This window comes from Salmo salar, chromosome ssa13 (assembly GCF_905237065.1).
Source record: "Salmo salar chromosome ssa13, Ssal_v3.1, whole genome shotgun sequence".
In the NCBI taxonomy this organism is placed as follows: domain Eukaryota; kingdom Metazoa; phylum Chordata; class Actinopteri; order Salmoniformes; family Salmonidae; genus Salmo; species Salmo salar.
This window is the reverse complement of record NC_059454.1, coordinates 48806617-48820435: the sequence shown is the minus strand read 5'-3', so window position 1 is coordinate 48820435 and position 13819 is coordinate 48806617. Positions and strand designations below refer to the sequence as shown.

Below are 13819 nucleotides of genomic sequence, written 5' to 3'. Positions count from 1 at the left end.
CGCTGGAGACTCCGGGCTGAGGAGCGTCGCTGGAGACTCCGGGCTGAGGATCGTCGCTGGAGACTCCGGGCTGAGGAGCGTCGCTGCAGGCCGAGTGCTCACAGCAGGCACTGGCTATACCGGGTTATGGAGGCGCACTGGAGGGTGAGTGCGGGGAGCAGGAACAGGACTTACTGGACTGGGCAGGCGCACTAGAGGCCTGATGCGTGGGGCTGGCTTTGGAGGCGCCAGACTAGTAACACGCACCTCAGGGCTAGTGCGGGGAGCAGGAACAGGACGTACTGGACTGGGCAGGCGCACTCGAGGCCTGATGCATGGGGCTGGCTTTGGAGGCGCCAGACTAGTAACACGCACCTCAGGGCTAGTGCGGGGAGCAGGAACAGGACGTACTGGACTGGGCAGGCGCACTAGAGGCCTGATGCATGGGGCTGGCTTTGGAGGCGCCAGACTAGTAACACGCACCTCAGGGCTAGTGCGGGGAGCAGGAACAGGATGTACTGGACTGGGCAGGCGCACTAGAGGGTGAGTGCGGGGAGCAGGAACAGGGTAAACTGGACCGAGGAGATGCACTGGTGGCCAGATACGCTGCGCCGGCGCACTTCTCCCTGGCTGCCGGCCAACTCTCGCCCGGCAATGCTGCGGAGCCCTTATTGACCGCACCAGACTGTGCGTGCGTATGGGCGACACAGTGCGTATCTCCGCATAACACGATGCTTGCTTGATCCCTCGCTCCCCATAATAAGCACGGGGAGTTGGCTCAAGTCTCCATCCTGACTCTGCCCAACTCCCCGTGTGCCCCCCCCAAAAATTTTTTTGGGGGGGATGCCTCTCGGCCTCACGTAGCTCCCTTAATTCCCCCTCCCAGAAATGTCGTTTTGCCTTTGCTGCCTCCAGTTCCTCCCTCGGTCGCCAGTACTCCCCAGCCTACCTCCAGGGTCCCTTTCCGTCTAAGATCTCCTCCCATGTCCACGACTCCAAATATTTCTCCTGCTGCTCCTTCTTCCGCTGCTTGTTCCTTTTTTGGTGGGTGGTTCTGTCATAGGCGTCGTAAGGATTGGACCAAGGCGCAGCGGGTATAGTGCTCATCTTCTTAATTTATTTAAAGATAACACTTAAACAAAATAAACTAAATGACGAAACAGTTCCGTAAGGCAACACAGGCTATACAGGAAAACAACCACCCACAAAACACAAGTGAAACAAACCCCAACTAAATATGGCCTCCAATTAGAGGCAACGACAACCAGCTGACTCTAATTGGAGGTCCTACCAAAACCCCAAAGTAGAAATACAAAACTAGATTTAAACATAGAAATAGAACCTAAACCAAAAACACCGAAACACACAAAACTGTAAGGCTCTGGGTGTAGTGGGTGCGAACTCAGGCACAGGAAGCAGAGAGTACAGAGTAGTGCTTTATTTGCACACACGGCGAACATAAGCCACCCCAAGAAAATACAGGGTGCACACAAAACAAAATGCCCCAAACACTGGGGACTGAAACAGTCCGGAGAAAACCCACGACCGAAAAGACATCAGACACAAGCGTGCACAGTAGCAACACACAAACAATCCCGCACACAGAGCAGGTGGGCCTACTGGCTAAAATAACCCGACTAATCAGCCTAACACAAAACAGGTGAAACCAATAAACAGAAAGGGGAAAAAAAGGGAACTGGTGGCAGCTAGTAGGCCGATGACGACGACAGGACGTGACAGTATTCCCTTTGTAAAACTGTAGTATTTATTATAGGCGTTAGTAGTATATTCAGACCCCTTTACTTTTTCCATATTTTGTTACGTTACAGCCTTATTCTAAAATTGATTAAATTGTTTTTTTTTCTCATCAATCTACACACATACCCCATAATGACAAAGCAAAAATTGGTTTTTATATTTTTTTAATATATATATAAAAAAAAAATATGTATTTACAAGGGTAATTCAGATCCGATTACAGATTCGAGTCTTCTTGGGTATGATGCTACACCCTTGGTACACCTGTATTTGGAGAGTTTCTCCCATTCTTCTCTGCAGATCCTCTCATTCTCAGTCAGGTTGGATGGGGAGTGTTGCTGCATAGCTATTTTCAGGTCTCTCCAGAGATGTTTGATATGGTTCAAGTACAGGCTCTGGCTGGGCCACACCTGCGTTGCCACACCTGCGTTGTCTTGGCTATGCTTCACCGTAGGGATGGTGCCAGGTTTCCTCCAGACATGACACTTGGCCTGAATGGTGGAGTGCTGCAGAGATGGGAGAACCTTCCAGAAGGACAACCATCTCTGCAGAGGAACTCTGGAGCTCTGTCAGAGTGACCATCGGGTTCTTGGTCACCTCCCTGAACAATGCCCTTCTCCCCCGATTGCTCAGTTTTTCCGGGCGGCTGGCTCTGGGAAGAATCTTTGTGGTTCGAAACTTCTTCCATGTAAGAATGATGGTGGCCTCTGTGTTCTTGGGGACCTTCAAAGCTGCAGAAATGTTTTGGTACCCCTCCCCAGATCTGTGCCTCGACACAATCCTGTCTCAGAGCTCTACAGACAATTCCTTCGACCTCATGGCTTGGTGTTTGCTCTGACATGCACTGTCAACTGTGGGACCTTATATAGACAGGTGTTTGCCTTTCCAAATCATGTCCAATCAATTGAATTTACCACAGGTGGACTCCAATCAAGTTGTCGAAACATCAAGGATGATCAATGAAAACAGGATGCACCTGAGCTAAATAGTCTGATAGCAAAGGGTCTGAATACTTATGTAAATAGGATATTTCTGTTTTTTACCTTTGCAAAATACATTAGCAAAAAATTCTAAAAACCAGTTTTCGCTTTGTCATTGTGGGGTATTGTGTGTAGATTTTTAATTGAACCTTTATTTAACTAGGCAAGTCAGTTAAGAACAAATTCTTATTTACAATGACGCCCTACCCCGGCCAACGCTGGGCCAATCGTGCGCCGTCCTATGGGACTCCCAATCACGGCCGGATGTGATACAGCCTGATTTCAAACCAGGGACTGTCGTGACGCCTCTTGCACTGAGATGCAGTGCCTTAGACCTATGCGCCACTCGGGAGCCCCATTGACGAGGGGGAGAAAATATTTAATCAATTTTAGAATAAGGCTGTAATGTAGGGGGCTTCCAGTGACGCAACTTAGGAAATGGCAAAATGGAAAAGGAGGAAAGGTCGCGGAGCTACAACAACAGCCCGTAACAAGACAGCAGAAGATTTAATCGTGATGAAACCGAGATGGCTAATGCTAGCGCAAATAAGCTAGCAGCAGCAAAAGAACCCTCATTTCGTGAGGTGATAAAGGAAGAATTGTGCGAGGCGCTCACAGGCTTACGAGAGGAACTTTGAGAAGATGCAAGAAAATAACTAAATGAGTTCAAGAAGGGCATTAACCAGAAACTCAAAGAAAACAAAGAAGAACTTCACAGCATATCTACAAGAATGGGGGACGCAGAGCGCATTGGGGAAACGGACACATGGAACTCCACAGTCTAGGAAATACTTGAACAGTCACTGAAAAGCCAACACGCACTACAGGCAAAAGTGACAGAACTTTCAGAAGGTTTCTCACATCGAAACAACATTAGACATTATAACGTAGCAGAGACCGCAGAAAAAGACTCTATTCCGAAATTCGTGGAGGGTCTATTCAAAGAAATACTTGAAGACGACACTGACCTGGGAATCGAGAGAGCACACCGAGCTCTGGTCCCAAAACCCCACAGCGGCGCCCCACCAAGATCCATAGTAGTACGGTTCCTAAAATTCTCAGTCAAAGAGAAAATCTTACATGCAACCTGGAAAAACCCTGTTAACTTCCAAGGCCAACGAGTGTTCTTTGATCATGACTACGCGGGAGAGATGCTGAAAATAAGGAAAGAATACACCCCCATTAAGAAAGCACTTAAAGAGAAAGGTATTCGCTTCCAAACACCATTCCCGGCAAAAATGCGGGTATTTCTGGAAAATGGACCGGTTACATACAAGCATGCAGACAAGGTGGCTGAGGACCTGAAGTCGAGGGGCATCCCAGTGGAGTATACCACCAGCAGAAAGGCGACATCACCGGCGGAAAGACTCGAGCAGGCTCTCCCATAGATCGTTGTCGACAAGCAGAGTCATGGAGAAAGAGGGAAACCACATCGGCGAGAGGATGTTCACATCCGAGAGAGACTCAGGCATTTCCAACGGGAAGATGGAAGACACTGAATCAGATTTAACAGAATTAATAGTTACTGCGAGCTGTTAAGATGTATTGGGTTGTTACGGTTGACATCGTAATAGGTAAAATATCTCCCCTATTTTCCCCCAATGCTGAACAAGGGTGAGTAGCCAAAAGTATGTGTTCTTTATGAACACACTAAGTAGCGTCACGTAAATAACATATATATTAACTAAGGATTAATGACACATTGACAACGGGGTGACAGAAGGACATATCAAGGGGAGGATTCATGATATGCACGCATGACCGATTTAGTTTTCACTTGTAATTAACCGATGTGTATAAGCGACGAAATAGGCGCCCTTATTATTTTCGGTTCCAACAGGTCTTGTGACATAGTCACAAACGCATTTTTATATCTGAGCGAGGGGCCCCTCCTGCGGACAGGCTCATCCCCTCAAACCCCAGAGGCAAGAGACAGTCCTCTGACATGGGAGTCCAAATACCAAAGTATTTTCCCAGTTTGGTTTACTTTATTATTGTTCTTGATTTTTCGTTCATTTTTAGGTTCATGATAAGCAGGCAGATATGGTGCACAAGTTTTTTTTATTGATATTGATGCATCATCGGGAATTTAAGGTCATAAGTCTCAATGTAAACAGACTGGGGAGTGCCATCAAGAGAAGTAAGGTAATAGCAAAGATGAAATGGGAGAGAGTTGACATACTATTCTGGCAGGAAACTCACTTATCCACACCTGAACACGAGAAACTCAAGAAAATGGGATATAGGAATACGTTTTTTTTCTTTCAAAATGGGTAGAAGGGGAGTTGCAATCTTGATCCCAGATTCAGAGTTTGTCAGAAATAAAAGACAAGGAGGGTAGATTTATACTTGTTAAATGTAAACTGGATAACAAGGAAGTTACATTATTTAATGTATACGCACCCCCAGGGAGTGACATGGTCTTCTACGGGAAGGTGTTTGATTTGCCACAGAAACCTCTGGCACTCTTATCTGTGGGGGGATTTTAACACTATTTTAAACTCAAAATTGGACAGCACAAATCAAAATAGGAAAATGAGTCTAGTTGCTAAAATGATCAATAGGATATTGCAGGATCTAGGACTGCTCGATGTATGGCGTGACATCCAGCCCGCCACACTGAATACTCGAGGTTAGACTACTTTTTCATGTACAATGCAGATAGACACAGGCTTAAGGATTGTAGGATCGGGCAGAACTACTTAATGGAGTTTACCTTACTCTACACCTTGATAGCAAACCAAGAATTACTATATGGAGACAATACAAGCATGCTGAATGATCCAGCATTCATGGAATCAATAAAGACAGAATTGAACATCTATCTGGAGAATAACGATAACGGGGAAGTATCCCCTGCTACATTGTGGGATGCAGCTAAGTCGGTTATTAGAGGAAAGATCATAGCCACATCATCTCTCAAGGAAATTATTAAAGCACAGAAACTGCTGAAATTACAGGAAACACTAAGAAACTTAGAACAATGTCATAGTCAATACAAAGATCCTCTTATATCACGAGAGATTCAAAAGGTAAAACAGGAAATTGACCAGATTTATAGAGAAGAAGTAGAGTTAAAGCTCAGGTTCCTGAAACAATGATATAATGAAGCAGGCTCAAAGGCAACCAAATTACTGGCATGGAGACTCAGGAAACAACAAGCACAGAATACCACTTTCAAAATAAAAGACCCCAAAACAAAGAAGATCACATGCAAATTAGATGAAATACAGAATGCATTTGAATCATATTACACAAATCTGTACAAGCAACCAGAGAAGGCAGATGCACAGACAATAGAGCATTTTTTGAACTCACTTGATCTCGCCTCAATTGGGACAGAGCAAAATGATAGATTTACTTTAGAAATAACCACCAAAGAAATTAATAAAGCAATATCTCAAACTAAAAGTAAACAAGTCTCCAGGCACTGATGGCTTCCCTTCAGAATGGTTCAAGACCTTCAGAGAACAACTAACACCTCTACTTAAGGCCTGTTTTAACTGGACTCTGCGGGAGGGGGGTCTCCCACCGTCATGGAGAGAGGCCATCATATCTGTAATCCCAAAAGAGGGTAAAGGTAAGAAGGAATGCAGTTCATATAGACCTATCGCAATTCTTAACACAGAATTATAAACTATATATGCATCAATAATAACCAAAAGAATGGAGAACATAATCCCAGAATTGATTGATGGAGATCAAACTGGTTTCATCCAAAATAGGCAGACAGGACAATATAAGGAGAACACTACATGTCATGGACCACATTACTCAGAATAAGACAAGTGCAATATCAAGCAGTCTAGATGCAGAAAAAGCATTTGATTCGGTGGGATGGGATTACCTATTCCAAGTTATGGAAAGATTTGGTTTCAACAAAGAAGTGATACAGTGCATCAAATCACTGTATACATATCCAACTGTTAGAATAAAGATAAATGGACATTTGTCAACAATGATAAAATTCGAGTGAGGGGCACGCTCTTCTCTTTGTACCTCGAACCATTAGCACAGGCAATAAGACAGGACCCAACCTTAGAGGGAATAACAATAAGAGGCAGTGAACATAAGATATGCATGTATGCTGATGATGTTCTGTTATTCCTTAAAGACCCAGGCTCAAGTGTACCTAGATTGATGGATGTTTTACAAACATTTGGAACATATTCAGGGTATGTGCGTAACGCACACAAGACCCAAGCCCTAGTATATAATTATACCCCACAGAAAGAGCTGAAGAGTAGGTATAACTTCCACTGGACCTCTTCATCCATTAAATATCTTGGAGTATATCTACCAAAAGATACACCCAAACTTTACTGCATGAATTACGATCACATCAACAAGAAAAATATATGATGGCCTAGACAGGTGGAATTCACTTCCCTTAGATCTTAGTAGTAGAATTGAAACAATCAAAATGAACATCCTGCCGAGGTTACTGTATTTGTTCCAATCACTATAGAAATCCCACCTAAACAGTTTAGGGAATGGGATAAACGGATATCAAGGTTTATCTGGAACAGTAAGAGACCAAGAATTAGATATACAACATTACAATTACCAAACAACTGTGGGGGTATGGCCTTACCAAACCTAAAAGATTATTATGTGTCAGCCCAATGAGACCTCTGGTGTGTTGGTGCAATTCAGAATACGAATCCAAATGGAAAGACATTGAGACTACTTTGACAGAGATACCCATACAGTCAGTTTTGGGAAATAAGAAATATTTCAGCATTATCATGCTGAAACATGAGGTGATGACGGCGGATGAATGACATGACAATGAGCCCCAGGATCTCGTCACGGTATCTCTGTGCATTCAAATTGTCATCAATAAAATGCAATTGTGTTTGTTGTCCTTAGCTTATGCCTGCCCATACCATAACCCAACTACCACCATGGGGCACTCTGTTCACAACGTTGACATCAGCAAACCGCTTGCCCACATGACACCATACATGCTGTCTGCCAAATTCTTTGGTTGTGCAAACCTACAGTTATATTATCTGTCCGGGTGGCCTCAGATGATCCCGCAGGTGAAGAAGCCAGATGTGGAGGTCCTGGGCTGGCATGGTCACAAGTGGTCTGCAGTTGTGAGGCCGGTTGGACGGTTGGCTTATGGTAGAGAAATAAATGAACATTAAATTCTCTGGCAACCGCTCTGGTGGACATTCATGCAGTTAGCATGCCAATTGCACGCTCCCTCTACATTTGAGACATCTATGGCATTGTGTTGTGTGACAAAACGGCACATTTTAGAGTGGCCTTTTATTGTCCCCAGCACAAGGTGCAACTGTGTAATGATGCTGTTTAATTAGCTTATTGATATGCCATACCTATCATGTGGATTGATTGTCTTGGCAAAGGTGAAATGCTCACTGACAGGGATATAAACACATTTCTGGGATCTTTTATTTCAGCTCATGAAACATGGGACCAACACTTTACATGTTGCATTTATATTTTTGTTCAGTGTAATAACTCTGCTTTTCTCCAATTTAGACTTCCAGCTTTGCATAAACAATCAACTAAGCCTCCATAATATAAAGAACTACAGTAGAATTTGTAGCCTACTTATAAACATACCAACTATGACAACAAAACACAAACCATGTTTATGTTGATACAGATTTCCACGTTCTTCCTCATGACTTCTTGTCTTGCTAAGTACATCACTGAACCAACAATATTCAGGAGACAATGTTTTGCTTCCTCTTGTTGTCTGGCTAAAGGAGTAGATAACTGTGAGTCCACAGGGTTTGATTATTGTGCACTCACTGTAACTGGGTGGCAATGGGAGTGGCTTTTCACATGAGCAAAAAACTTCTCAATGGCCTTCTTCCAATTTCTAAAGCCTGTGCTGAGTCAGGCATAGAGACACATTGGTTGGGAATTGTGGGGAGGTAGGTATTCGGGCTTTAAGTCCCTGCTGATGTTCTAAAGAGGTCAATCTAACTTGACCATAACAATGGAATTGGCATGGAAGCACGTGGGGGAAAGGGTCGAGGTGAAAGATCCAGAGTCTCCTCATTGCCCCCCCCCCCAGCAAAATTTGCCTACATTTAGGCTATTGTTTTATATGTTTATTTCACACCATGTCGAGGTAAAAATCGAAGTATAATGCTTGCATGGATGTCAACCCCAACACATGTTCATCATGTCATCGTTACCAATCAACTGCATTACAGTTAAAAACTACTTTGAGTACCATCAACAATTTCTTTATGCTAGCTATGCTAACCAGTTATACTAATAGGAGTTAGCATTTAGCAGTCACTTCTTCTATGCAGTGAAAACAGACTTAAGTAAGCACATTCTGGGCCTGTTACATTACATACGGCTGCTAGAATCCTGACTAGAACCAAAAAATGTGATCATATTACTCCAGTGCTAGCCTCCCTACACTGGCTTCCTGTTAAGGCAAGGGCTGATTTCAAGGTTTTACTGCTAACCTACAAAGCATTACATGGGCTTGCTCCTACCTATCTTTCCGATTTGGTCCTGCCGTACATACCTACACATACGCTATGGTCACAAGACGCAGGCCTCCTAATTGTCCCTAGAATTTCTAAGCAAATGGCTGGAGGTAGGGCTTTCTCCTATAGAGCTCCATTTTTATGGAATGGTCTGCCTACCAATGTGAGAGACGCAGACTCAGTCTCAACCTTTATGTCTTTACTGAAGACTTATCTCTTCAGTAGGTCCTATGATTAAGTATAGTCTGGCCCAGGAGTGTGAAGGTGAACGGAAAGGCTGGAGCAATGAACCGCCCTTGCTGTCTCTGCCTTGCCGGTTCCCCTCTTTCCACTGGGATTCTCTGCCTCTAACCCTATTACAGGGGCTGAGTCACTGGCTTACTGGTGTTCTTCCATGCCGTCCATGGGAGGGGTGCGTCACTTGAGTGGGTTGAGTCACTGATGTGGTCTTCCTGTCTGGGTTGGCGCCCCCCCTTGGGTTGTGCCATGGCGGAGATCTTTGTGGGCTATACTCGGCCTTGTCTTAGGACGGTAAGTTGGTGGTTGGAGACATCCCTCTAGTGGTGTGGGGGCTGTGCTTTGGCAAAGTGGGTGGGGTTATATCCTGCCTGTTTGGCCCTGTCCGGGGGTATCATCGGATGGGGCCACAGTGTCTTCTGATCCCTCCTGTCTCAGCCTCCAGTATTTATGCTGCAGTAGTTTATGTGTCGGGGGGCTAGGGTCAGTCTGTTACATCTGGAGTATTTCTCTTGTCTTATCCGGTGTCCTGTGTGAATTTAAATATGCTCTCTCTAATTCTCTCTTTCTCTCTTTCTGTCTTTCTCTCGGAGGACCTGAACCCTAGGACCATGCCTCAGGACTACCTGGCATGATGACTCCTTGCTGTCCCCAGTCCACCTGGCCGTGCTGCTGCTCCAGTTTCAACTCTTCTGCCTGCGGCTATGGAACCCTGACCTGTTCACCAGACGTGCTTGTTGCACCCTCGACAACTACTATGATTATTATTATTTGACCATGCTGGTCATTTATGAACATTTTAACATCTTGACCATGTTCTGTTATAATATCCACCCTGCACAGCCAGAAGAGGACTGGCCACCCCTCATAGCCTGGTTCCTCTCTAGGTTTCTTCCTAGGTTTTTGGCCTTTCTAGGGAGTTTTTCCTAGCCACCGTGCTTCTTTCACATGCATTGCTTGCTGTTTGGGGTTTTAGGCTGGGTTTCTGTACAGCACTTTGAGATATCAGCTGATGTACGAAGGGCTATATAAATACATTTGATTTGATTACATAAATCATGACAGATTTGACAGATACCGCTTTGTTGAATCAGATTTGTTGATTGTGGGCCAATCTGGTCAATGGAACGTCTGCGTTCCTATGGGACACCAGGCTATCACCTCTCAAGCCTTCTGGCTCAAGCATTATTTTATATCTCAATGGACTCGAGTGACTGGGCACATTCCCCTGCCCAGGCGTTGCTGACGCCTGCCAGATATTACAACGCCTGGATAGCTATTTTACATATCAGCTAACCACATCATGGTCGCCTTCCCCTGCTCAGACGTTGCATGCATCAACCAATGATTGCGTGCCACGTCACCGACTGTGTCATTGACTGACAAATTGCGGTTATCTGAAATGTAAAAGATCTTATCCAGGCGTTTGTAAGATCTGGCAGGCGTCAGGAACCCCTGGGCAGAGGAACATGACCAAAATGTTATCGCAAACTGTCAGTTGATGACATGGCACGCAACCATTGGTTGAGGCATGTCCTTTCTGAAGCTTCTATCTTAGTCCAAAACATGTATGTGTATGCACAGCAGTGTTCTATACAGTGGTTCCCAAACTTTTTATAGTCCCGTACACCTTCAAACATTCAACCTCCAGCTGCGTACCCCCTCTAGCACCAGGGTCAGCGCACTCTCAAATGTTGTTTTTTGCCATCATTGTAAGCCTGCCACACTATACATTTATTAAACATAAGAATGAGTGTGAGTTTTTGTCACAACCCGGCTTGTGGGAAGTGACAAATAGCTGTTATAGGACCAGGGCACAAATAATAATATAATAATAATCAATCATTTTGCTCTTTATTTAGCCATCTTACATATAAAACTTTATTTGTTCATCGAAAAATGTGAATAACTCACCACAAGTTAATGAGAAGGGTGTGCTTGTAAGGATGAACATAATTCTGCAATGTTGGGTTGTGTTGGGGAGAGTCTCAGTCTTCAACCCTTTTCCACACACAATCTGTGCCTGTATTTAGTTTTCATGCTAGTGAGGGCTGAGAATCTACTCTCACATAGGTACGTGGTTGCAAAGGGCATCCGTGTTTTAACAGCGCGATTTGCCAAAGCAGGATACTCTGAGCTCAGCCCAATCCAGAAATCTGACAGTGGCTTCTGATTAAACTAAATGTTCCCATAACCGCTTGTTGCGATTTCGATGAGGCTCTCTTGTTCAGATATCGGTAAGTGGACTGGAGGCAGGGCATGAAAGGGATAAGGAATCCAGTTGTTTGTGTCATCCGTTTCGGGAAAGTACATGAGTAATTGCGCACCCAACTCACTCAGGTGCTTTGCAATATCACATTTGACATTGTCCATAAGCTTGAGTTCATTTGCACACAAAAAATCATACAATGATGGAAAGACTTGTGTGTTGTCCTTGTTAATGCAGACAGAGAAGAGCTACAACTTCTTAATCATAGCCTCAAATTTGTCCAGCACAGAGAGTCCCTGTAATCCTAGATCATTCAGGTGAGAAACAACATCACCCAGATAGGCCAGTCATGTCAGAAACTCGTCATCATGCAAGCGGTCAGACAAGTGAAAATGATGGTCAGTAAAGAAAACTTTAAGCTTGTCTCGCAATTTAAAAAAAACGGTCAATACTTTGCCCCTTGATCACCAGTGCACTTCTGTATGTTGTAAAAGCGTTACATGGTTGCTGCCCATATCATTGCATAGTGCAGAAAATACACCAAAGTTCAGGGGCCTTGCTTTAACAAAGTTAACCATTTTCACTGTAGTGTCCAAAACGTCTTTCAAGCTGTCAGGCATTCCCTTGGCAGCAAGAACCTATCGATGGATGCTGCAGTGTACCCAAGTGGCATTGGGAGCAAGCATTACCACTCCACTCTGTCTCCCTGTCACGGCTTTTGCGCCATCAGTACAGATACCAACATGAGCAGCAGCTACGTTTAGCTACTTACGAACTGTTAGTGGAATTCCCGTGAGAGAGTAATGGTTAATGTGATTGGATGTTAATTACTTGACTAGGCTACCTGTATTTGTGTTGTTATTTCGTGCTGGAGCCGCCTTATTGGGGAGATGCACGTTTGGTAGCTATGTCACAATATTGGAAGCTAGACTATCGCGTGTTAGCGTCTGTGGACTGTTGCTGCGTTCAAAACAACTGGGAAATCTGAAATCTCCGACTTCTGACTCCAGTGCGTCCAAGACAACTGGGAACTCAGAAACGAGCTCCAACTGGGAAACATCTTTAGAACGGTCATCCAACTTGGAATTCAAAGTCGGAAATTCTGCATCTTTCTAGAGCTCAACATTTCCGACCTGAAGAGCACTTATGTCATGATTTGATCTCGTTTTTTTCCCCGAAGCCCAGTTGTGTTGAAAGTGCCCTTTAATTTATGCTTGAGCCCTGCCCCGCCAGAGATGACTGTTGCTAAGGACGCATTTCCCAAGCAAGATGGCTGCTGTCAAAAAACAAATAAGAAACTCTCGCTACTATGTCGGAGAAGTAAACAATCTTACCCGGAACGGTAAGTTTAGACAGTATACGCTTAAAAGAACACTTATGATTTTCTTCACGATTTAAGTAATGACAACCCGTCAAATATTTGCTATAAAAAGCTTATTATCAGCAGGTGCGTGAATCTGTCTATCCCCACCACCATGCAGGGTTTGGCGTGTATGTGTATCCAAACAGCTTTTTTCGCTATGAGGGAGAGTGGACTAAGGGCGAAAAACATGGTGTGTATGCCCTATGCCTTTGGTAGTAACTAACTACGTTCTTTTGGTAATAGCAGAAGGTTACACTTGGCTATGTTGCTGACAATATGATTGCTGATGATATGAGAAACAACAATACATGAAAAACATAGCTGAACCTTATGTCGCATAGTGTGACTTTGCTACCATGTTTGCTTGTTATATTATGATATGCAAACTATATGTTTAGGCTATGCTATCTAGCTAATCGCCGTTTGACATAGCTAATCAAACACAATTATATAATGTTGTATAAGGGAGGGAAAGCATCGGCATGTCAGGCTTAGCTTTGATGCAAACAAGATCGTTTTTACAGAGTTTTTACATTGTGATGGAGGTAAAAAAAGTATGTGTAAACTCTATTGGTTGCATTGAAGCTAGGCTAGGCTATGCATTTGAATGAAACTCCTACTTTTTTATCCAGGGCATGGAAAACTCTTGATGAAAGATGGAAGTTACTACGAGGGAGAGTTTGCTCGTGGGGAAATAGAGGGGAATGGGTCAAGGTTCTGGGCAAAAACAGGTACATGCACTCACCTAGCTTCGATAGAACCAAGAGAGTTTTCACATTGTGCTGGACTCTCTTGAACAGTAAAAACT

At 44.1% G+C, this 13819-nt stretch overlaps 1 protein-coding gene across 5 annotated transcripts in view; it reads left to right on the top strand.

Annotated features, from left to right (window-relative positions):
• The first annotated feature begins 12570 nt into the window (after positions 1–12570).
• LOC106567360 (MORN repeat-containing protein 1) overlaps positions 12571–13819 on the top strand; it is a 96951-nt gene continuing 95702 nt past the window's right edge. Inside the window, exons 1-3 of one of the 5 annotated variants that reach the window (XM_014136513.2) lie at positions 12571–12990; positions 13130–13201; positions 13644–13742. In XM_014136513.2, the coding sequence (XP_013991988.1) occupies positions 12918–12990; positions 13130–13201; positions 13644–13742 (244 nt within the window). In that variant the 5' untranslated portion in view covers positions 12571–12917. The remainder of the gene's footprint in view (positions 12991–13129; positions 13202–13643; positions 13743–13819) is intronic. The other 4 variants (XM_014136514.2, XM_014136512.2, XM_014136510.2 and 1 more) reach the window with 4 other exon arrangements.